Here is a 25607-nt window from a genome sequence, read left to right on the forward strand (position 1 = left end):
ACTACGACAGAATGGCTACAATAATGCTCAAATTAACAGAGCACTAAATGCCAAATCACGATTGCAAAGCAATACTGCTGAAAGCGACCAGATTGTTAAAACAATAAAAATTCCATATATCTCAGGAGTAACTGACAAATTAGCCCGTGTTTTGCAAAAGCAAAACATTACAGTAAGATTTGGTACAATACACAAAATTCAAAAACTAGTATCTTGCACTAAAGACGCATTACCTAACTATCAACAGAAGGTGTATATCGGATTAATTGTTTATGTGGCAGCTGCTACATTGGGCAGACGGGACGTAACATCAGCGTAAGACTAAAAGAACATCAGAGAAATATTAAATTATCTCAAACACAACTGTCGGCAGTGGCAGAACATGCTTGTCAACAAGGACACTCAATTGATTTTGACAATGTTGCAGTGGTGTGTAAAACTAATTATTACTGGCAAAGACTAATTAGAGAATCCATTGAAATTGAGAGGAACAAGAATAACTTTAATCGCTCTGACAGCTACAGGCTTAGTGCGGCCTGGAAGCGTATTATTAAATAATACACATTACATTTTGATTTAAAGAATTACTAATCTACAACTCATTACTAATCATAACCAATGACTGATTACTAATCGATTATATAATTACAATACCCCCCCCTCCGCCTCTAATCACTGCACCTGATATGAGTTAAGTGATGACGTCACCCTGCTGCTCTATATAAAACCGGGAGCAAGCGAGGGCTTTACCATTCTGGCTAATTGCCCGATGATGCTGGATGTATTTACCAGCGAAACGTCGTACTCAAACTGTAAATGTGGATTCACTCTTCAACACACCGGTGGGCTAAAGTAGTGAATTATTTGTCTTTTTGTCAACGTGACACTTTTTTTTGCTGATTGGCCGTGTCGGGTGGTGGAGGGTTACGACACATTTATAAATAAACGCGATCTAACCCATAAACCTTTATTATGAACAACGTATTTTTGTTGTTTCCCCCCCAAATTTTATTCCAAGCGTCGGGGTGGAGCGGTGGCGCAGTTGTGCGCACACTGCGCTACGAACCCGGCCACCTGAGTTTTATTTCCGGCCACGGCTAACATTCGTGGCAAGTGATATCTGAACCAGTCCTGCCCCCCCCCCACCCCCCCTTGTCCTCTATCCTTCACCAACCTACACTGACCAGTTTGGCGAAGTATGGTCAAACACCCTACATGACCAACACTGAATACGGCAGTGCCTTGATAAGGGCTGTATGAGTTGTGCTAATTGGTGCCATGTCATGAGATGGAAAAAAACATCTCATTCTGTGCATCACCTCTGGTTAGAGAATGGCCCACAGAAGGTGATCTCACAAAACTACTTCTCAGATCCATTCAAGTGTCCTGTTATTCACAAATACCAATCAAACATTTGCCAGCCGCACGCAGGACTTGGGCAGCCCCACCCTCAGCTGCATAATAAGTCTAGATTTTTAGCTTTCGTGACTGCAAGGATTCATACTCTTTGGTTTTTTCGGTAAAGTCACGTAGGTAAAACTATAAAATGATAGAATGAAAAAAAATGTAGTTTTTTCATTTATTCTTTTATTTTATAGTTTTACCTACGTGACTTTACCGAAAAAAACCAAAGAGAAAATAATAAGTCAAGGAGAACATCTTTTCTGAAACGAAGACTATCCTTTGCTAGCTTGACGTTTTGCTGCCTTTAACTTACATGTGTACTCAACTGGCCAATGCTATGTTAATCTCGTATTGCATTTTTTGTCATCTTACCGCCTTCGTTTTTAAACATCTGCATAGTTTGAGCACCCGTTCCTGCACTCCCTGCAACGAGACGATTTCATCTGGAACCTATCAAACACCCACCTGCTCGAGTCCTACCTCTTCACTCTGGACGGCGACCCCAACCAGGGTCTGGTCAGGGAGGTCATCGCCAAGTTCCGCGAGGAGATCCAACCCAACCTGCACAAGTTTACCAGATGTACGCTCGCCTCGCAGCTTCACCCGGGACGTAGCTCCATGCCTCAGGGGGCGAGGGGCGCTTCAGGCCACCGACGAGGCCTTGAAGCCACGACGGGTGCCGCGTACGTGTGTACGTTGAACTTCTTTTGCACCGTACGTAGCCAACCGTGCTAATCGGAGGTGCGGGGGAAGGACAACAAACTAAACACAAAAAATCAGTTCAAAAATAAATTAGTGTTCAATCTAGGTTTAAAAGTGCATAGCTCCAGTGCCTTCCTAATATCGGAAAGAAGAGCTTTTCAGACGGCCGCAGAAGTGCATCTGAAAGCGCGCGATGCGGTGACCGTCTTTGTTTGTTCGATGGTTAGCCAAAAGCCGCTGCGAGGATCACCCGAGTTCGCATGATGGTTTATGCTGCTTGACGAGATCAGCAAGGTATTGTGATTCATTTGTGGCAAGCATTTTCTTTGCAATGTGCTTTACGTGATTACTTTTACCCAGCATACACAGATGCATTACAAGGCATGCATGTAATGGGGAACACTCGCACAGACACTGATCACAGGTGAAATCAAATGACAGGGTTATTACATTCAGACTACCAAATCATTTTTCAATGCATGCTAAATTGTGTTCAACAGTTTTTGTTACACATATACTCTTAATAATAATGTACAGCCCTTTGTCAATGCACTATCTGGACGAAGGCTTTCCCAGGCTGTGTAGGGTCATGGGGGTTGTTTTGCCACCTTCACCATGCTGGTCGGTGAGGATGTAGGTAGGATCCCAGGACTGGTTCAGATATCAGTGATGTTCTCCATGGCCGGGAATCAAGGGCTCGTGATGCGGTGTGCATACCACTACACACCGCTCCATATCTCGCCCCCGTGCAGGGTTGTACGACGCTGGTGGGTTATTGTAATTCTGTGCCTTTGAAGGCAGGAGAAGAAGTTGGTGATTCACTGAGACTCTGCGGGGGCCATTCTTAGACTCGCACACGCGGCTTGCGCAACCCCAATCGTGCAGCCGGAATAAAAACGTCACGGGCACGAACGATGACGACGGCGACGAGGGGAGGACGGTCAACAATAAAAGACAACGGACGAAATCAAATTCGACGTTTTCCCCCCTCGCCGCAGGCATAATCCATGGTGACTTCAATGACGACAACATCCTGGTGCAGGAGGTGGCCGCAGGAAGCGAGCAGCAGCAGCAGCAGCAGGGGCCCAAGTCGGCGGAGGGAGCGCCGCGGCACCGCGTCTCTGGCATTGTGGACCTCAACTCGATGATGTTCGGCTACCACGTGTACGACCTGGCCATAGCCATCATGTACATGATGGTGGAGAGCGGCGAGGCGATGGAGGCCGGGGGTCACGTCCTGGCCGGCTACGAGAGCGTGCAGGCCCTCACCGAGGACGAGAGGAGGGCCGTTTACTTCCTGGTGGCGTGCAGGTAAGAGCGGAGGGAGGCCGGGGCAGTTCGGGTCGGGTCTGCCCGGATCGCCGTTGGCCGCATCGGGAAACGTTGGCTTCAAAAACCTGTGGCGGTTGCGTAACGAGAATTAATCCAGGTCTGGCGAGAATCCGATAAACTCGATGATTGTGCGGCAAAAAAAAAGTGCTTTATTTTCTTTGGTTCTTTCGGTAAAGTCACGTAGAATGAGAATAAAATAATAAATTGATAAAATAACAATAATATTCTCACGACGTTTCGGCCACAACACAAGCGGCCTTCATCAGGTGAAGGGACGAGACTGTCTGGTAGGACAGTCCAAAGAAGATGAATCATTGCAGTCACGAAAGCTTTAAATCGAAACGTGCTTTATTATTTATTTAAAGCTCTTCATCAGACCAATGATGAATGAAGGTCTTGCCAATGCCATGTCGATCGTCGCGGTAGTTGACCATACTTCACCATGCTGGTTAATGTGTGTTGGTGAACGGGGGGGATCAGTAACAGTTAAGACATAATAATGCTGATTACCATGATGTTGCTAACAGCACTTTTACGGATGCTGCTGATGACGGTGATGATGATTATAGAAAAGACACTCATAGCGATGTTGTTTACGATCATGTTGCTGATCACACTGCTGCTGCTGCTGGAGACGAGGAAGATGAAGACAGCGACTTTCCTTCTGCTGGCACTTCTGCTGCTGACCACGAGACTTGATCCAACTATGGCTGCAATTCCTGGACGCTAAAATCCCAGCCGATCAACAAGTCGGCAGCAAAAACCCTCTTGAATAACAAACGATATTAACCGTCACGACAGCAACGGCGACAACAACAACATGGTCTACTTTTCCCCGCAGGTTCTGCCAGTCGCTGGTCATGGCCCGCTACACGATCCTGCGATACCCGCAGAACGCCGACTACCTGCTGATAACGGCGCGCACCGGCTGGGTGAAGCTACGCGAGCTCTGGACCAGGGGCCTGGAGGACATGCAGAGGCTGTGGTCCGATATTGCGGCACGGTACAGAAACTAGAACCGCGGTGGAAATCGAGACGGACGGCGAGGAGAGAGAAGGGGGAGTTTGGGGTCGGGGGGGGCCCACCGTGAGACACGTCCTCCCACTCGCCCCACCGGTACCTCCCGAGGCTTCGCAAGGAACCGGTTTCAACTTGAACGTGGCGCCGTTGGTTTTGGACACGTGCGATCTTTGAATACGGAATCTGAAAAATGTGAATTGCTCATGCCAGGCACTTAATGCATAGGGGAGGTTTTTCGTAGCTTCAGGTTAGGAACGTATTGTTGCTGCATCCAGCGCTGTTGACAAAACGGCATTCACATGCGCATCCGTGGGTGATAATAATAATAATACTGTCAGAATATTTTTTTCCCGTTCATTTACTCAGGAAATCCTGACTGTTTCTGAGATTTTGTATTCATGAAGTTCCAGCGTTCAGATGTTCGACCAATTCCTTTGTAGCTTGTTTGGCTTGTGAGAGGAAACCGGAGTAACTCGGAGATTACCTGTGCATACGAAAGGTGGTGGGGGGGGTAACACTCGACAACTGCATAGATGTTTTATATTTTTATTATTTTATTGTTTCCCTGCTACGTGACTTTACAGAAAGAACCAAGAATATAAAAAGCGTCACCGTACACCGACATCTGTTGGCCAACTTGCAGCGCAAGGCATAAAACGTCTGCTTTTCCCAGACAGTCTTCAAATTAAGCACTAAACCCAGGCTCTTCCCCGGTTGAGCTTCAAAGATCTGACGAGATTTGGTGCATTCTGGGTTAATTTTGTTATTTTGTGAGTTGCAGTTGCATTCAGATATTTTTGTTAATCTAAACTACAGTTGACCTTAGAACCCTCAGACACGGGCGTGGGGAGTCCTGGCCTCGTGAAAGATCAGTCGACTTTCTTGCGTTGCCATGACCTTCCACTCGGCGGACTTTGGGAACGGTAGTGTGGTGGGGGTGGTGGGTGTTTGATGATTTTGCTGTAAAGGTTTCCTCTACAAAAGTGGGACACTCCTGGGTTTTGCCACCAAGTACTAAGTCATGTTTTGCAGAGGGGTCAAATACTTATTTCCCTCATTAAAATGCAAATCAATTTATAACATTTTTGACATGCGTTTTTCTGGATTTTTGTTGTTGTTATTCTGTCTCTCACTGTTCAAATAAACCTACCATGAAAATTTTAGACTGATCATTTCTTTGTCAGTGGGCAAACGTACAAAATCAGCAGGGGATCAAATACTTTTTTCCCTCACTGTAAGTTCGATTACAGGGAATGACTATAACATGAATTGGAAGTGATATCTGGACCCCTTCAAACAAACCGCATTGACCAGTGTGGTGCAGTATGGTGAAGCAACCCATATAATATGGGGAAAGGCATCATCCAGCAGTGGATTGATCTGAGGCTGTGAAAATTGGCTAAGCCTCGAATGCAGATGCACCACGTATACACTGCCGCCTCCTGTCTTATGCCATTGCCGACGAGAATGTTGCGTTCTCATACTAAATTAAAACTATTTTTTATTTTACCGGGGCCCACTGAGCTATAAAGCTCTTTTTTTTTAGAAGCGACCTGGCCACAAATTATAGCTCAACGAAGTGGCTTATCGTGTGAAAATTTCTAGCAGCCAAATACTCCAAACGCATGCTTCTGAATTGGGAGGGAAAAACCGGAGGACTCGGAGAAAAAGCCACACGATCAAGGGGAGAACATCCAAATATACAGCAGCAGGCATCAGTCGAGATCGAACCAACGACCTCCTGTATACCAGGCGAGATAGTTAACATCTGGCCACTGTGCTTGCAGCCCATCTTACCCGAGTGAATGTGAGCTTGCATTCTGTGCTCTGGTAACCCGAAAGTACACCGCCAGTTTTTCAGGTCGCCCTATCCGATGAGAGCGATCAAACACGAAGCGCGATTCTCAGAGACAGCAATAATATAATCCCATTCCTCTAGAATTACTGTCAGCTGTGCCCCTATGATAGGAAAGGTTATGCCACTCTTCAGAGGTATGGGGTGCTCTCCTTTCCTTCTCACCTCATCTATGCCAACCGTGTCACGATGTATTTATTTCAATTGTGCCTCTCGTTCGCCAGTCTGATTCTTCAGCTTGTGTACGTCTTGTATCGAGTAGGTGGTGTGGCCAACACCACGCCAAAGGGGCCGTCCATAAATGACGTCACGCACCTGGGGGGGGGGGGTGTCAGACATTTGTGACGATGCGTGACGAGGGGGGGGGGGTGATAAATGTGACGTCACATCAAAATGCGCAACTTTAAATAAATATAGACAACACGTTCCACTTAATTAAATAGACTTGTTAATAAATGTTTTCTCCTACAACATCAGAGTGCAGCGGCACAATAAATACGCACTACAATGACAATAGTTTAAAGCGATTTGAAGCATGTTTTATCTTTCGATTTAAAGCTTTCGTGACTGCAATGATTCATCTTCTTTGGTTCTTTCGGTAAAGTCACGTAGAATGAGAATAAAATAATAAATTGATAAAATAAAATAACACAATAATATTCTCACGACGTTTCGGCCACAACACAAGCGGCCTTCATCAGGTGAAGGGACGAGACTGTCTGGTAGGACAGCGCTGGAGTGCTGTCCTACCAGACCAAAGAAGATGTTTTATCTTTTTTTTTGGGGGGGGGGGTCAGACATTTGTGACAATGACGAGGGGGGGGGGTCAAAAATCGTCCAAAATCGCGTGACGTCATTTATGGACGGCCCCAAAGCCGCTTTTGTCGCCCCAATGCTGACGTTGTATCCACAGCACACCAGGTACTCATTTAAGTCTGCGCCGACATAATTGAGGCCCAGGAAGTCACCGTTGTGACCACATACACACGCACGAACATTCGCCAATGCGTCATCATCGCCACTCCGATCACTTGGCGGCCGACGACAACGACGACGACGATGTCTGGGGCAGCTCTACCCGATGCAAGGATTCTGCCGACGGATAAAGGCTCCTCCTCCCGTGCGCCTCTGGCGATGCCCCCCGAACAGCGCTGTGCCGAGATGGCTGCGTCAACGGCGGGCGCTGCGCGGCTCCCTGGCGTGTGCACCTGCAGGGACGGCTACTCGGGGCTTCGCTGCCACAAGCGTACGGCCACCATCTGCTGCTGCTGCTGCCGCCTCTCAAATCCCCGCCGTCAACTCTTCGTAGAGAGAAATTGGGGGGGGGGGTATCCGATTGGGATTTCCTTGGCATTTTTCCCTCTAGTCCTCTGCATTCTCAAACTGAAGTTTGTGGGCCAGTCTTCCACGGTCCATTCGCATCTCCCATTAGTCGCCATTGAAGTGTTAATTGGACCGTATCGCTGCATTGTATTGCAGGCTGCTGATTTTGTGGGAGTTGAAAAGTGGGCCGCAGAAAGGTGTATCTACTGGCTTTACGAAACACCTGTTGTAGCCTATAGTTACCTGTGTACTAGAGGACATCGAAAGAACTGGTTAACTCCTTGGCAGGTCGGTAAGCTGTACAATGTGGTTATTTATATAAGCATCGTGTCTATCTGTTGATTTGAGAGCTGGAATCGAGACATTCTTCCATATAAGCTGGTATGCTTGATTTGTCACATCGTGTTCCCTGAGATATCACAAATAGTGGCATCAAATGACTGCATCTAACAGAGAAATCCATTTTGATTTAAAGCTTTCGTGACTGGAGTAATTCATATTCTTAGTTCTTTTGGTAAAGTCACGTTGAAGGGAAACAATAAAATAATAAAATATATATAAAACAATAAAAATTCTCACGACGTTTCGACCATAACACAAACGGTCGTCATCAGGTGTGTCGGTTTGCATACATTTTTTTTTTAAAACGGTGTATTTATTTATTTATAAAAACGTTAGCGCCGTGCGTAGCGATTTGGCAGTTTATTTAGAAGGACTAGTCCATCTATCTTCTTTGGTTCTTTCGGTAAAGTCACGTAGAATGAGAATAAAATAATAAATTGATAAAATAAAATAACACAATAATATTCTCACGACGTTTCGGCCACAACACAAGCGGCCTTCATCAGGTGAAGGGGGCGAGACTGTCTGGTAGGACAGCGCTGGAGTGAGAGAGCCACGTTCAGATCACGGCTTTTAAGCTGTGTGAGAGGAACAAAGAGCCTTGACGAAGGAATTAGCATAAAATTTAGCATTGAAATGGCTGAATGATTAGCTTGTGACTGGTCACAGAAATAGCTATGTTAAAAGTTAAAGCATACACATCCGCAGAGGCACCCATTGTTAAAAGGAATTAGCATAGAATTTAGCATTGAAATAGCTAAATTAAGGCATACACATCCGCAGAGGCACCCCTTGATAATGGGATTAGCATAGAATTTAGCATTAAAATGGCTGAGTGATTCGCTTGTAACTGCTACAGAAATAGTTACGTTGAAGTCAGAGCATACACATTCACCGAGGCACTTAGTACAAATCAAACAGGAGAATTTAGCATTGAAATAACTAGGCGAATTTAGCATTGAAATAACTGGGTGATTTGCTAGTGACTGGTCACAGAAATGACTACACATCTGAGCTATTCACAGTACTATATAGTGAACCAATAAAAACTAAAATATAAATTACCTTCATGTTATCAATAAACTCTATATTCTCCAATCAGCTAAGCTACCAACCATAAGTCGTTATATATCACAATGCTATATGGTGAAAAAATGGGTGGATTCTTACCCTCAAATTTCCGTACCACGGATAGCTACGGGCCCCGTTCAGACGGACGAGTTCGTCCATGGTCGGAACAGAGGAGGGGGAGAGAGACAGCTGCGAAGCCCTAGTATACTCCATGTTGTAAACCATACCATTAACCGTGGTGTGAGAGGTATTAAGAGGCAATGCTGGCGAAAGAGCTGCGGTCTGAAGGTCATCGTAAAATTACAATTAATTAAGAACAGAAATGATTTAACACATCTTTCCAGTGGTTACTAAGCCTGAATCCATCTTCTCGGTTAAAATTGTCTCTGTGCTTGTATATGTGAATGGCCTCATGAACGAATCTCTCATGGTAGCCAGTTGGTTTGCAAAGAACCTCAATGTCATGTGAGCCCACTGAATTGTAACAGTGATCTGCCACGGCAGAGGAGTTCGTCTTACCGTGTTTCAAGTCTGCTTTATGTTCACGGATGCGGTCCGAGATATGTCTTTTGGTTTCTCCAATGTAGCTACTACCACAGAGGCACTTTAGTTTGTAAACGCCCGGGTACTGTATGTCTGGAACAGCATCTTTTACAGATGGAACTAAATCACGGATTTTATGTACTGTGTTGAATCGGACCTGGATCTTGTGTTTATTCAGGATTTTGGAGATCTTTTTAGTGACCCCTGCAATGTAGGGTAAGGTGATGGTTTTGAGTGGCTCCACAAGAGGATCCTTCTTCATGACTGGAGTGATGGCTTTGCGGATTGTGTAGTCGGAGTAGCCATTAGCCCTGAGAGCCTGGTGTACGTGCTTGAGTTCACTGGTAATGTGTTCCTGGTCGGAAATGCATTGGGCTCTATGGTATGGAGTCTTGATGAGGCAGTTCTTCTGGGATGGATGGTGGTGGGAATCCGGTTTCAAGTAAGCATCTGTATGGGTAGCTTTCCTGTAGACAGAGTGGCTCATTGAACCATCATGTCTCCTTTTAATTAAGACATCCAGAAAGGGTAGTTTGCCATCTTTTTCGACCTCCATGGTAAATCTGATGGCTGGGTGTATGGAATTGATGTGGTCGCGGAATTGGTCTAGAGCAGGCTGGCCATGTGGCCAGATGACAAAGGTGTCATCAACGTACCTCTTCCATAAGGTCGGGCGTAGAGTGGCAGTCTGGATGGCGTCAGTTTCAAATTTTTCCATGAATACGTTGGCTACAACCGGAGATAGGGGGGAGCCCATTGGGGTGCCCTCAGTTTGTTTGTAGAAAGTTCCATTCCAGGTGAAGTATGTGTTGGTTAAGCAATGTCTCACCAGGGGGGGTACATCAGTATGCAGTCCTTGATGAACCAGGTCTTCAATGATAGCGATGGTGTCAGGTACCGGGACTTTAGTGAACAAGGACACCACATCAAAACTGACAAGCAGGTCGTTTGGGGACAGGGAAATGTCTTTGATTGTCGATACCAGGTGAGTAGAATTTAGTACCGCAGAGGTGGTTTTTCCAGTGAAAGGTCGCAGTATATCAGCCAGAAAACGTGCCAGTTTGTAGGTGGGGGAGCTGATAGTAGAGACGATGGGACGAAGGGGTGTATCTTCTTTGTGTATCTTTGGAAGGCCATATAATCTTAGTGGTCTGGCAGCAGAGGGTTTCAACGAGAACTGTTTGTTCTCATCAATTAATGCTGTTGAATCAGAGATAATTTTGTTCGTTTTGGTGACCAGGCTGTTGGTGGGATCTCTTTTTATTTTTGTATAGCTGCCATCGTTGAGTAGTTCTTGAATTTTGTTGTTATATTCTGTTTTGTCCATGATGACAGTGGCATTGCCTTTGTCGGCTGAGAGAACGTCGTTCTCTCAGCCGACAAAGGCAATGCCAAAAATATCTGAAATCGCTGCAACCTTCAAAAACGCTAAGATGCCAGCTAGCAACCTCAGCAAAGATGAGCGTTTTGAATTATATAAATTAAAAAAGAGGGATGATATTGTAGTCCTCTCAGCTGACAAGGGCAATGCTACTGTCATCATGGATAACATAGAATACAACAACAAAATTAAAGAATTACTCGACGATGGTAGTTATACAAAAATAAAAAGAGATCCCACCAACAGCCTCGTCACACAAACCAACAAAATAATTTCTGATTCAACCGCATTAATTGATCAATCTAAACAGTTTTCGTCGAAACCTTCTGCTGCCAGGCCACTAAGATTATACGGCTTAACAAAAATACATAAAGTAGATACACCCCTTCGTCCCATCGTCTCTACTATCAACTCCCCCACCTACAAACTGGCTCGTTTTTTGTCTGAAATCCTGCATCCTTTCACTGGAAAAACCACCTCTGCGGTACAAAATTCTACTCACCTGGTATCGACAATCAAGGGTATTTCCCTGTCCCCAGACGACCTGCTTGTCAGTTTTGATGTAGTTTCCTTATTCACCAAGGTTTCTGTACCTGACACCATCGCAATCATTGAAGACTTGGTTCATCAAGGACTAAACACTGAGGTACCCCCCCTGGTGAGACACTGTTTAACCAATACATACTTCACTTGGAATGGAACTTTCTACAAACAAACTGAGGGCACCCCAATGGGCTCCCCCCTATCTCCGGTTATAGCTAACATTTTCATGGAGAAATTTGAGACTGACGCCATCCAGACTGCCACTCTGCGCCCAACCTTATGGAAGAGGTACGTGGATGACACTTTTGTCATCTGGCCACATGGCCGGCCTGCTCTAGACCAATTCTTCGACCACATCAATTCCATACACCCAGCCATCAGATTTACCATGGAAGTCGAAAAAGATGGCAAGCTACCTTTTTTGGATGTCCTAATTAAAAAGAGACCTGATGGTTCAATGAGCCACTCTGTCTACAGGAAAGCTACCCATACGGATGCTTATCTGAAGCCGGATTCCCACCACCATCCATCACCGAAGAATTCTCTCATCAAGACTCTGTATCAAAGAGTCCAATGCATATCCGACCAGGAACACATAGACAGTGAACTCAAGCACGTACACCAACCTCTTAAGGCTAATGGTTACTCCGACTATACAATCCGCATAGCTATCACTCAAACCATGAAGAAGGACCCACTTGAGGAGCCTTTCAAAACCATCACTTTACCCTACATTGCGGGGATCACAAAATAGATGTCCAAAATCTTGAATAAACACAAGATCCAGGTCCATTTCAACACATTACATAAAATCCGTGATCTGGTTCCGTCTGTAAAAGATGTGATTCCGGACATACAATACCCCGGTGTCTACAAACTAAGTTGCCTCTGTGGTAGTAGTTACATTGGAGAAACCAAACGCCATGTCTCGGACCGCATTCGTGAACACAAAGCAGACCTTAAACACGGTAGGACCAACACCTCGGCCGTGGCAGATCATTGTTATAATTCAGTAGGCTCACATGACATTGACTTTTTCAAGACAGAGGTTCTTTGTAAGCCATCTGGCTACCATGAGAGATTCGTTCATGAGGCTATCCACATATACAAGCACAGAGACAATTTCAACCGAGAAGATGGATTCTGGCTTAGCAATCATTGGAAAGATTTGATAAACCATTTCAGGTCTTAATTGATTGTTCACGCTTACAGTGGCTTTCAGACAGCATACATTAAAATTTTTCGTCTCCCCCCTCCTCTTTTCAGAACATAGATGGACTAGTCCTTCTAAATATACTGCCAAATCACTGCGTGTGGCGCTAACGTTTTTATAAATAAATACACCGTTTAAAAATAAATATATGCAAACCGACACACCTGATGACGACCGTTTGTGTTATGGTCGAAACGTCGTAAGAATTTTTATTGTTTTATATATATATTTGATTATTTTATTGTTTCCCTTCAACGTGACTTTACCGAAAGAACTAAGAAAAAGAGAAATCCATGTTTAGGAGTCTGTCTCCTTCCTGTTTTATTTCCTCGTAATGATGAATATTTCATATTTTCAGATTCTGGTTAATGTATCAAGATGCGTTAAAATTGTGGGAAAGATATGTGACCGTTAGTCATTATACCCTGGTCAATGCAGGTTGGTGAGAAAACTCACCCGACGTGGATAACCACACACCACTTCCACTCAGATGACCCCAACCACTCGGGACTCAAGCAGATACACGGATAGCACCGGGAGGTCTTCATCCAGCTGTGGATTGATCGTGGTCAATGATGACATTCAATGTTTAAGGTGTAGTAGCGGTGCAATTGTTAGCGCAATGCACTATGAACCCAGCAGCGACTCAAGTTTGATTACTGATCATGGATGACATCACTAGCGAGTGATATCTGAACTAATTCTGGGCACCTACCTGTCCACCAATCCACACTGACCAATGTGGTGAATGATGGTCAAACAACCCCCATGGCAGAAACATCGTGGTGGAGGAATTTATCCAGCAGTGGATCGACAAAGGTCTTCACATTTAAATAAAATGTTTAGTGCCAAGTGATTGGACTACACATTTTAATTCTAGATTTAAAGCTTTCGTGACTGCTAGGATCCATACTCTTTGGTTCTATTGGGTAAAGTCAGCGCTGTCCTCCAGACAGTCTCGTCCCTTCACCTGATGAAGGCCGCTTTTTTTGTGGCCGAAACGTCGTGATTTTTTGTTATGTTATTTTCACCTACGTGACTTTACCCAATAGAACCAAAGAGTACTACACATTTTACCCAGCAGAATGGCGGTGAGTGTCGCACGCGCAAAACGAAATTGTCTCGCAAGTTCACAGTGTCATATTGTGCGTCTTCATTCTTTGTGCCGTCTGCCTTTTGCTCAGGCCAAGCGCGACATCCCGTGTAGTCACGGTGCTGTCACTGATCACCAATCGATTATATAATTACTGCACCTGAATGAGTTAAATGAAGACGTCACCCTACTGCTGCTCTATTTAAGACCGGGAGCAAGTGAGGGCTTTACCATTCTGGCGAATTGCCCGATGATGCTGGATGTAATTACCAGCGAAACGTCGTATTCAAACTGTAAATGTTGTGGATTCACCCTTCAACACAGCGGTGGGCTGATGTAGTGAACTCTTTTGTCTTTTGTCAACGTGACACTTTTTTGCTGATTGGCCGTGTCGGGTGGTGGAGGGTTACGACACATTTATACCTAACGCGATCTAACCCAAAAACCTTTATTATGAATCACGACACTAATTACACCATAACTAGCTACGTGTCCACCAGGCTAACTACACTAATTACAACGTAACTAGCTACATAACCACCAGGCTAACTACACTAATTACACCGTACCTAGCTACGTAACCACCAGGCTAACTACAATAATTACACCGTAACTAGCTACGTGACCACCAGGCTAACTACACTAATTACACCGTAACTAGCTACGTAACCACCAGGCTAACTACACTAATTACACCGTAACTAGCTACGTGACCACCAGGCTAATGACACTAATTACACCGTAACTAGCTACATAACCACCAGGCTAACTACACTAATTACACCGTAACTAGCTACGTGACCACCAGGCTAACTACACTAATTACACCGTAACTACACTGGGAGTAGCTACAACGGACAGGACCCCAGCTTGGGTCCAGGTCCACGTGTTGGTGACTCTTCACGGACGTCGAATGTAGATCTTCAGGATGACAACAGCAATTCTGGGGACCCAGCTTATATCCTCCGTGGTCGTGGCTGGCCGCACCCTTGGCCACGACCACCTTCTAGAATCCTCGAGCAGGATCTCGCCCCGACACGTGACCACCCCTAGCCCCCCACTTGGGGACCCTGTGTAGACTTTACCAGTCACGTGTTCTCCGGGGTCAACCAGAGTGCCATGGCCTAAAGTAACCCGATTCCATGGCTGACACTCTCACACCCCATCCTGTAGGGGTCGGCAATGCACACCTGAGCGTGGTGTCACTCAGCGCTATGACTCAGCGCTCACAGAGCCCCCTCTAGGGCCAGCACGACACCCGCATACAAGTGGTGTCCACGATGTGAGTACATCGCACGCCGTGCCTCTCTAGGGCCTGCATTACACAGTGACATCCACGATGTCACTATATACGTGGTGTCCACGATGTGAGTACATCGCACACCGTGCCCCTCTACCGCCGGCATTACACAGCGACGTCTGCGATGTCAGTACATCTGCATTCCTCTTTCCATCCCGGAGTAACTCTCAGCATGCACCGCTCCACGCTTTTTTCCTAAATACTTTTCAGCTTTTGTTCCATGTTCTTGTTTGATAATTCTTATTTATCACCGGTGCTATGGTATAAGCCATGGTCCTTGTGTATTCTGTGCAATGGCATGGACCATAAATAGCTCGGCACACACCCGGCTTGTTGATGTCCAATTGAACGATGCAATGCGGTGGCACTTGAACCTTAAAGCAGGATCCACAATCCTGGCTTCTCGAGTTGCCACGCATCACTTCCCCATCCATTTGCCTCAATACTGCAACTGTCCGGGAAGCACAGCAAATCGTGGAAAAACGAACGTCTCCCCATCCACTCGGATCTCAATACAGTCCCTCGCCAGCACTCGAGTCGCGCAAGCCTTTTTGGACCCACGCGCTTAACCTTCAACAATGTAACTTCAAACGTGATATTCTTGGGTCTTTCGGTAAAGTCACGTAGATAGGTTCAAAGAAAATAACAAAAAAACTACGACGTTTCGATCACAGCACAAGCAATCGTCATCAGGAGAGCAATCTCATTATCTCTGAGATCAGGGCTAGGCCAGCCCTGAACAAGATCCGTCGACTCGATCAAGTGACTCACATTTCTGAAGAGATGCCGCAACACTAAGGTAATACCGATTGCCTTCACACTGACATCTGCTGTTGTCACTTCTCCCAATGGTAAACGGATCTTGTTCAGGGCTGGCCTAGCCCTGATCTCAGGGATAATAAGATTGCTCTCCTGATGACGATTGCTTGTGCTGTGATCGAAACGTCGTAGTTTTTTTGTTATTTTCTTTGAACCTATCTACGTGACTTTACCGAAAGACCCAAGAATGTGAATTCCTGCAGTCACGAAAGCTTTAAGTCAACATTCAAACGTGATTCTTGGAAATCCGAATGAAGTCCATAAGACACAAACACCTCATGAAAGACCCGATGTAAAAGGTACCTGGCTTCGATCTTCCGTAAAGCTTACGGGCTACCTTAAACAACATCCGGTCGATGCACAAAAAAGGAAAATAGAAAAAACTCTCCAGTGTGCGACTGGGCTCACCCAGAACCATGGAACATATAACAATTCAATGCCCGATTCACAAACATAATGGAGGCATTACAGTGATACAATCTGCTACAGCTGACGCAGTCATCCGGCTCTACCACCTCAAAGAAACATTATTGTAGTTGCTACACGTCTGCACATACGAATAAGATGTTTGTGAAACTTGAATCGATGTGGTCATGCTATATAAAGCTGCTGCACTGGCTGAAATTGTCAGTTTGTATTTATGCATGTTGTTGTTGCAACGCGTTTTCTCAGTGGTCCGTGAACAGTACACGTCGTGTTGAGTGACCAGAACGACACGTACTGCCCCTTCGAGCTTAGTTGTTCCCCTAACTGATAAATGGAGGCTAATGAAAACACTGTTCGTACAGACGTGTCTAATGCCAGACAAGACATTGATGTATGGCACCAATTACCGCAAATGCGAGCTGTTACCTGAGCAAAATGTAACCAAGCAAAAAGTACATTTAAAATGAATAAATCCAACACTCAGTTCAGCAGAAAATACTGAACGTATGACCACCAAAAATAGAATGCGACTTCTAGATTTGAAGCTTTCGTGACTGCAAGGATGAAATTGTCAGTTTGTATTTATGCATGTTGTTGTTGCGTTGCAACAACAACATGCATAGTGGTATTCCAAACTCCCAGGGTGGTGTATTATCATCTTGTGCTAATTCCAAGCTTTGTCAGTGGTGCGTTTCATGCTAATTTCCTTTGTCAGAGCGTTTGCTGTTTGCCCCCTCACAGCTTAAAGGGAGGCGACCAGCGCTTGGCTTTCTTCACTCCAACGCTGCCCGCTGGACAGGTTGGTCCCTTCACCTGATGAAGGCCGCTTGTGTTGTGGCCGAAACGTCGTGATTTTTGTTGTTTTAATTTTTTTACCTACGTGACTTTACCGAATAGAACCAAAGAGTAAGAATGCCACTTATAATTATACACATTAAACAGGATGTAATTGAATGGAGTGGTGGCACTAGGAAACTGACGAAACAACCAGTTCAATTCCCAGCCACAGTTAACATCAGTGGGTGAAGAATGACCGACATGGTGTGGTGAGGCCTTCGTTTAAGCAGTGGGTTGACAAAACGCTGTAAATGATGAACAGTGAACACATTACAATTCTCCAGTGAACTGTTTATCAACACATGGTAAACATGCCTTTAAAAGTGGCAAGGAAATATACACTTAAGTTTACCTTTGGCTCCAAAATACAACTTGTTAAAATGTTGCTGTTGGGTGTCAATTGAAATTTTACATATCCACATATCTGTAACATTCCCAGAGTAAAGAACATGACAACTTAAACTGGACATATTTCCAGGTACATTCATGTTTATTCAACTTTTAAATACACTGCAAAATAGATTCAAAGCTTTCGTGACTGCAGGAATGACTCTTTGGTTCTTTCGGGTAAAGTCGTGTAGTAATTTCTTTCGACGAGACTTTACCGAAAAAAGTGTAACACTGCAAAATGTCATAAATGAAAATATTAACATTATCAAAAACAATTTTAATGAAAAAAATGTGGAATAAGTGGTGCAGAGCTAAAAGCAGCTTTTTTTCTTATATCCAAATACTGATTTCTAGAAGAGATCAGATAACGGTAATATATTTACCATATGAAAAGGGTTTATATTGCCATTTATAATGCAAATCAATTTAGAAAACACGTAATATACAAAGAATGGTTCATTTTGCAATTCCAATCATCTGCTGACAATTCATTGTAAAAGGGCCTTACAAAACATTTATATTACATCCAAAACAGTATTATCTGTAATGGAAAAAGATAAAAGGTCAAACATTGGGGCACTATACCGCATTACTAGCTTCAAGTTTATATTTTTGTATTACAATTGTAGCAACATTTTTTAATTAAACCAATTAACATATTTTCATCTCTGAATATGCATAAAAACTCGTGGGAAGAACCCAAAACTGTCTTGCATGCAATCACACTTTTTCAAAACACACACTTTTTACAAAGACCATATGATTATTTCTGCAATTATATATATTTTTTTGGCAGTTACAGTATATCCATTTTCCAATAAACATTTACATTTGGCGCAAAGTATTTTCAATTTCGGAAGTCATACAAGGCAACAATTTGAAGAGTACATTATCGGTAACTGCCTGATACATTTCAGGGTTCAATTAGTCCACCGCACTGGCTGCACTCTGCTAAGAGTTTTTGTCACACTCACTTACGACAGCATAGACTTGCTGCAGATTAGAACCCCAATCAGATTTCAATGCTTTAACTCTCACCATGACAACAAATAACTTCCCCGAATCACCTAATCAGTTTTTAATTGAATAGGTAGAGTGCAATGTACCATATACATCTTTAGCATCAAATATATATAAGGACGAAACTAAAATATTAAACAAATAACAAAATAAATAGACTGCTTACAACACTGGCTATCCTTAATTTTGCATGTATTATCCAACTTGTTTTGTACGTTTAACACGTAAAAAAACCTCCAACATTCTCGTCGTTTGCATTTGTTCATATCCCAACACATTGCATTAGATTGTAATATTCTTCAAATCGACTCAAATCCATGACACTGCTCATTTGTTGTACTTTCATATTATATCCTGCAGCTTTGAATATTATTTAAATCTGTGCTTCCAAATCTATGTGTGTAATCCTTCAAAGCTTATGCAATTTTATGTACAATTTAATTTTAAGTGAGAGGTTACGTAAAACAGCGCTGATGCAAAAATTATGGTCCTTCCAATCACGTAAAACTCTGGGTTGACATGATGCTACGAGTTGGTAATAGATGAAATTCATAATAAAAACAAATCATTACAATATAATACGAAACAAAACTTAGAAACACAGCACATCTTGTTTCCGTGAATACAAACTACTAAATTGATGGAAATAAGATTTACTTTTGTTGTAAGTCAAAAATCTTTGGGTCATACATGAAAGCCCATACAAGCAAAAAAGTGAAATGTTATGAACTGCGTAACATGGCCAAATTGATGCTGTGCCTTGCCTTTTCTTACACCGAGTACTCCATCCATGCTTTGTTATACGCAGGATACACGACTGCAATTTTATCTTTGTCAGTCTTCAAACTCGGCAAGCATAGTACTCCTGTTCTAGTCAATGCATAAGCTGTCTGTGCAATGAAAAATCAATCTGAAAAGTTTACCTCTTGAATTAAGGCCTTATATGGCTTGGCACATTCTTATCTTTCAGAACTGGTTGTTCTCTATGCCACTATCTGTAACCTTGAGTACACAGACACTGGACGAATACTCATCCTTCATGTTAAGGTAGACATTGCAGGGTTTTAGACCATTCTGTTTTTACTTAACTAAACAATTGAACCAAATTGTCCTGCCACCTAGGGACAATCACATCGAACGTTTTATTTTACACTCTCTCAATTGGGATATGTCGTGGTGTTTATTAGGCTGTAGTTTTCCATTTTTTCTACATATGTACTTGTTTATAGAGTTGTAGATGTATAGATGTAGCACTATATTACATGGTAAAGTGAATTTGGCCACCTTTTTGTGAAAGTAAATAAATTTGCTTAAATTAACATTATTTTCAAAGCAGAGGAAAGTTGGTAGTCTGATGCAAAGTCTTCACGGTTGTTTGCATGGAGGCCACAGGTAAATAACCGCACCGTGCAGCCCAAGTTTTCTTGGTCATAGATGTTCTTTGCCTGCCACCGTTAAGTCTGTTTGAGACGCTTGCATGGAGGTCCCAGCTGTGGAGACTGGGCCGTGGCCAAGGCACGGAAAGCATCCGCAACCAGGTGAGGGCGAGACAGAACCATGGACTTCCAGCCCGCCGTCTCCATTACGTCCATCGCATGACTGCAAGTACAAGTCAGGGTTAAGCGAGCTCCTAATAAGCAGTGTCTATAAGGATTGGGGCAAACGGTTAGTCTCCATTAAAAGGGACTGTAATGCAAATTGCCATGTAAGCATCATCAATGTTACGCAGCTCAGTGACAGTCACACTCTCACTAGACTTGCCTGTTTATTATGAAGTCAATGGCCCGGGCCTTCAACTGCTCTGCACTGTGCAAATCGGCCAAGATCAAAGTCTCCGCAACATTTTCCACCGACAAGTTTGTGCATAGTGCATTCTCGCACATCACCTTCAACCTCTCTAATGCATACTTGAGAAAAGTAAAAATAAAGTGCAATTTCAGTATTAAGAACACTATTTTCTCTACCTATTTCGCTTGTTTAATATTCCCTCACCCCATCAACTACTTTATAAACGCAGTATACAGCAGTCAAATGTTTGATAATTTTCTTAAAACATGGCATCAACCTTTCAGCATATTTATGTTTTAAGTCATGTATTTATTGATCTCTACTATAATTAGGGGTCCTTGTCCTAAACTTGATTATATTGGTTACAAAGTCATGCAAATTACAAAGGAGGTGAGATGTTGTTTTCCAAGAGCTTAAAGAGTTTGGTTGTTAAGCTGATAAACAATGCAACTGCAAGCCACCATATTTCAACTCTAGCAGAATATGAAACTTTAATGAACAAAGCTTAAACATGCGACTTTATACGATTTGTATTCTTATTTTATTACAATCGCTTTAGGAACTATTGAATATGATGTTCCAGAAGGGAGAGTAATGACTCTTAACTGATTATCTGGCAGATCTTCAGGAACAGCAGGATATCCGTTTCCTTAATAAAAGTATATTTGTTCCAATTTATTTCTATACAGCCATGCCACATCAAACAATCTTTTAAAACACTTCCCTTTATTTTATTACTAATTGTATCAATTGTTAATGTGATTAACAAAAAACCCTCAATACAAGAACACACAGCCAAATGGTTGCACTTAGGATAAAAATGCTGCATGTGAATGCACTTCAATGCACACGTACTAGCCTCTAGCATGGACTAATACCAGTTTGACATTCAATTCCATTGTGAAATTGCATGACAATTTATATTTTTTGTTGAAAATTCAATCATCTCCCAGGACATCAATTCCAAAACCTGAAAGCACTAATGTGAACGTCTGCATCATATACATTTGCTATTCATATTATTTGTGACATGAGCTTTAGAAAATACCTAAATGCTGTTTTAATTTCACTTGCGACCTACAACTGCATACCGATACATCACAAGGTGGTGCGATCTCATGTTAACATTTTAAGCGTGTAACCTTGTCAGCAGCGGCCAGCAGGTCATCGGCCATCTTCTCGAGGTTTGGAGCCCTTCCCGTATAGACAAAATGCATCATTTCCTTGAACACGTCAGGCTCCACATCATTAATCTCCACTCGATTCTGCAAGGTAGCAACACAATATATTCAAATTAACTTCGGCATATATTGGGAGACGAAAATATAGCATTCAATTAAATAAAATAAACATCCGTTATATCTACACAACACATGTAAAGTGGCTCCATTAAAGTTGTATTCAACTTGCCGATGACTATTTATTGCGCGTAATAAATCCATTCTTGACACACATGCAATGGCCTTCTGTGAAATGTTATATAAAAAATAGCTATAAAATACAATCTAACATTCCCTCGGAATGAATACTTTTTGATAATAAATGTGCAATGCGCCAAAAGAGTTACTAGGGTAATAGTTCAACATTTGACAGCACTCTCAAGAGATACTTATCAACCGATCCATTGTGACAAATGCACCTTGGAAATGTATGATCACAGTATTAATGTGCTGTATTAAGATTGCATTTAAAGATACCTTTTTGCTCTCTTCCATTTCATGTTCAAACATAGCATTAAAAACAAGTGACCGACCTGAAAAAGGTAAAGCAACTGTTAACAAATACAGTGAAACCTTCGATTGCGAGAATAATTTGTTCCGGAAACGTGTTTGTAATCCAAAGCACTCGTATATCAAAGCACTCGTATATCAGTTGTGATCACGTGACGCTCGGCAGACAAAGCGTATACGTACTACTCGTATTGCAAAACCTCACTCGTTTATCAAATTAATATTTATTAAAAAATTTGGCTCGTCTTGCAAAACACTTGCAGACGAACTTACTCGCAATTCAAGGTTTTACTGTACAGTTAATTGGAAAAACACCGGAATGTGGTACAGACACATTTAGATGTTATATCTAGAGATCAAATAATCTAGATACAAAAGAGGTACAATCCAGATCCATATTTTATTTCATATGGCATATCCATTACAGATTTGTCAAACATGGACGCAAATAAATGTCCAAATTAGAGGCTCAAAACCTACACCATAATTGCATTGTGTAAAATGAATTCCTGCACAACGATGATATAGTGAAGTAAATAAAAACGGAATAAAAACTTTAGCAACAGGATTATTAAATATGTTTATCTCTCACATAATACAATATTACATTTATATATATGTAGTGACATCGCGAATGTCATTGTGTAATGCCGGCTATAGAGAGGCACGGCGTGCGATGTATTAACATCGTATTAACATCGAGGGCACCACGTGGATGTGGGTGCAGTACCGGCCCGAGAGGGGCATGGTGAGCGCTGTCTGACAGTGCTGAGTGGCACCACGCTCTGCGTGCGGTGCCGACCCCTACAGGATAGGGTGTGAGAGTGCTGGCCATGGGAATGGGGTTACCAAGGGCCATGGCACTTGACCCCGAAGGACACGTGACCGGTAAAGTGTACACAGGGCCCCCAGGTGGGGGCTAGGGGTGGTCACGTGTCAGGGCCGGGAACCCGCTAGAGGATTCCAGAAGATGGTCGTGGCTAAGGGCGGAGCCACCCCCGCCACAGAGGATAAAAGCCGGGTCCCTGAGAGGGACCGGCTGCTGTTGTTCATCCTTAAGAATCTACGTCCTACAAGAGTCACCAACACGTGGACCCGGACCCCGTGTAATTAGTGTAGATAGCCTGGTGGTCCACCACCATAGGTTGTTCATGTGTTAAGGGGTAGTACCCCGTGTGTTGGTTGAAGAAGTGCGTCTGTGACTCAGTTGAATTCATTACACATATTTACTGATGTATCCTTTAACAAAAAGCATTACAAATTGACGTAAGCATTTGCCAGTGTTAGTTAATTAAATTCAGTGTAAAACAGGAAATGGCTGTAGTTGATTACCCCAAACTAATTACAGTATCATTAATTATATGGTTCTATTGTACACTAAACGACGCATGTGTTGCTTGTTGTGGCACAGACCTGCCAATACGGCCTTGTGGGCTTTAAACTCCTGGCCACCAACACGAAGCAGGCAGTCAGTGAAGCGGGAATTGTCCCAGATCTCCCCGAAGTCAACTGCCAGCCGGCAATCTGGTACTTTGAATGTACTCATCAGAATCAGAATCAGAAAGGGTTTTATTCGCCATGTAAGTTCACACCGACACGGAATTTACTTTGGCAGGATGGTGCATACATTCAACATATAGGAATCTAAAATCTTAAATAAGTTTTAAACAAGTCTTACTATAATAAGGGTTAAAAGTCTAACATTAAGGGGCTGAAATATATAAAATTAAATAAATATCGAATATAAAATAGCTTTAAGATATAATTTAAAAATACAAATAGGGAAACATAGTTAATATCAGCAACGTGTCGTTATGTAGATCAAATGTTAAAAACAGTGTTAGCCCTTGGCCTTGTTTAACAGGCCAGCAGCAGATGGGAAGAAACTGTTTTTATGGCGTGAGGTTTTGGTCCTGATGGACCGAAGCCTTCTGCCGGAGGGGAGTAGCTGAAACAGAGAGTGTCCAGGGTGGGAGAAATCGGCCATAATCTTCCTCGCTCGCCTCATAGACCTTGTCGTGTGCAGGTCCTCGAGGGTCGGTAGATTGCAGGCAATTACCTTCTCAGCAGTGTGGATGATACGCTGCAGTCTGCTCTTGTCCTTGGCAGTGGCAGCAGCGTACCAGACGGTTATGGAGGAGGTGAGGATGGATTCAATGATCGCTGTATAGAATTGCACCATCATTGTCTTTGGCAGGTTGAATTTCTTCAGCTGCCGTAGAAAGTACATCCTCTGTTGAGCTTTCTTGGTGAGGGAGCTGATGTTCAATTCCCACTTGAGGTCCCGGGAGAGAATAGTGCCCAGGAAGCGGAAGGACTCTACAATTTTGACTGGGGAGTCTAACAGGGTGATGGGGGTGAGTGGTGCTGTATTCTTCCTGAAGTCCACAACCATCTCAACTGTCTTTAGAGCATTTAGCTCTAAGTTGTTCTGGCTACACCAGGTCACCAGATTGTCAGCTTCCCACCTATAGTCAGACTCATCCCCACCAGAGATCAGCCCAATGAGGGTGGTGTCATCCGCAAACTTCAATAGTTTGACGGACAGATGATTGGAGGTGCAGCTGTTGGTATACAGGGAGAAGAGCAGAGGGGAAAGGACGCAGCCCTGAGGAGTTCCGGTGCTGATGGACCTGGAGCCAGAGACTTGTGTTCCCAGCTTAACGCACTGCCTCCTGTCAGTCAGGAAGTCTGTGATCCATTTACCGGTGGTGTATGGCACGTTCAGCTGGTAGAGCTTGTCCTGAAGCAGGGCAGGGATGATGGTGTTGAAGGCAGAGCTGAAGTCCACAAACAGGATCCTGGCGTAGGATGCTGGGGCGTCCAGATGCTGTAGGGTGAAGTGGAGGGCCATGTTAACTGCATCGTCCACAGACCTGTTGGCTCTGTAGGCAAACTGAAGGGGGTCCAGGAGAGGGTCTGTGATGGCTTTGAGGTGTGCCAGGACCAGGCGCTCAAAAGACTTCATTACCACAGATGTAAGGGCGACCGGTCTGTAATCATTTAGTCCTGTTGGCCTTAGTTTTTTGGGCACAGGGATGATGGTGGAGGACTTGAGACAGGCTGGTACATGGCATGTCTCCAGGGAGGTGTTAAAGATGTTGGTGAACACCGGAGACAGCTGGTCAGCGCAGTGCCTGAGGGTGGCTGGAGAGACAGAGTCCGGCCCGGCTGCTTTGCGTGGATTCTGCCTCTTGAAAAGTCTATTAACTTCTCCCTCCTGAAAGGAGATAGTCGTCTCTGTAGTATTGGTGGGGGATGGGGCCTCTTGGGTTGGAAGGGGTGGTTCAGGACAGTCCAATTGTCTTTCAAATCTACAGTAGAACTCGTTCAGGTCGTTGGCTAGGCGGGAGTCGTTAGTGGTGTGGGGGGCTCTGGGTTTGTAGTTGGTGATCTGCCTGAGCCCTCTCCAGACAGAAGCAGCGTCGTTTGTAGAGAACTGGTGTTTTAGTCTCTCTGAGTACAGTCGTTTAGC

At 43.7% G+C, this 25607-nt stretch overlaps 2 protein-coding genes across 4 annotated transcripts in view; one reads left to right on the forward strand and one right to left on the reverse strand.

Moving 5' to 3' along the window:
* The window catches only part of LOC142909675 (hydroxylysine kinase-like), a 31726-nt gene extending 26105 nt beyond the window's left edge, over nucleotides 1–5621 (forward strand). For all 3 annotated transcript variants that reach the window (XM_076059795.1, XM_076059794.1, XM_076059796.1), the window contains 3 exons: nucleotides 1804–1984; nucleotides 3105–3417; nucleotides 4280–5621. In XM_076059795.1, coding sequence (XP_075915910.1) covers nucleotides 1804–1984; nucleotides 3105–3417; nucleotides 4280–4454 — 669 coding nt within the window. In that variant the 3' untranslated portion in view covers nucleotides 4455–5621. The remainder of the gene's footprint in view (nucleotides 1–1803; nucleotides 1985–3104; nucleotides 3418–4279) is intronic.
* An 11853-nt stretch (nucleotides 5622–17474) lies between these two features.
* LOC142909676 (uncharacterized) lies at nucleotides 17475–25375 on the reverse strand. The gene is made up of 5 exons (XM_076059797.1): nucleotides 24192–25375; nucleotides 23546–23662; nucleotides 21545–21667; nucleotides 20376–20521; nucleotides 17475–20213 (listed from the first exon to the last, which is right to left on the reverse strand). Exons 1-5 carry the CDS (start codon nucleotides 25098–25100, stop codon nucleotides 20069–20071), a joined length of 1440 nt encoding a protein of 479 aa, XP_075915912.1. The 5' UTR covers nucleotides 25101–25375; the 3' UTR covers nucleotides 17475–20068.
* Between the last annotated feature and the right edge of the window lie 232 nt (nucleotides 25376–25607).

The sequence above is a fragment of the Petromyzon marinus genome, unplaced genomic scaffold, assembly GCF_048934315.1.
Source record: "Petromyzon marinus isolate PM22_M1 ecotype Great Lakes invasive population unplaced genomic scaffold, UKy_Petmar_22M1.pri1.0 PM_G_Scaffold_130, whole genome shotgun sequence".
Classification (NCBI taxonomy): Eukaryota; Metazoa; Chordata; class Hyperoartia; order Petromyzontiformes; family Petromyzontidae; genus Petromyzon; species Petromyzon marinus.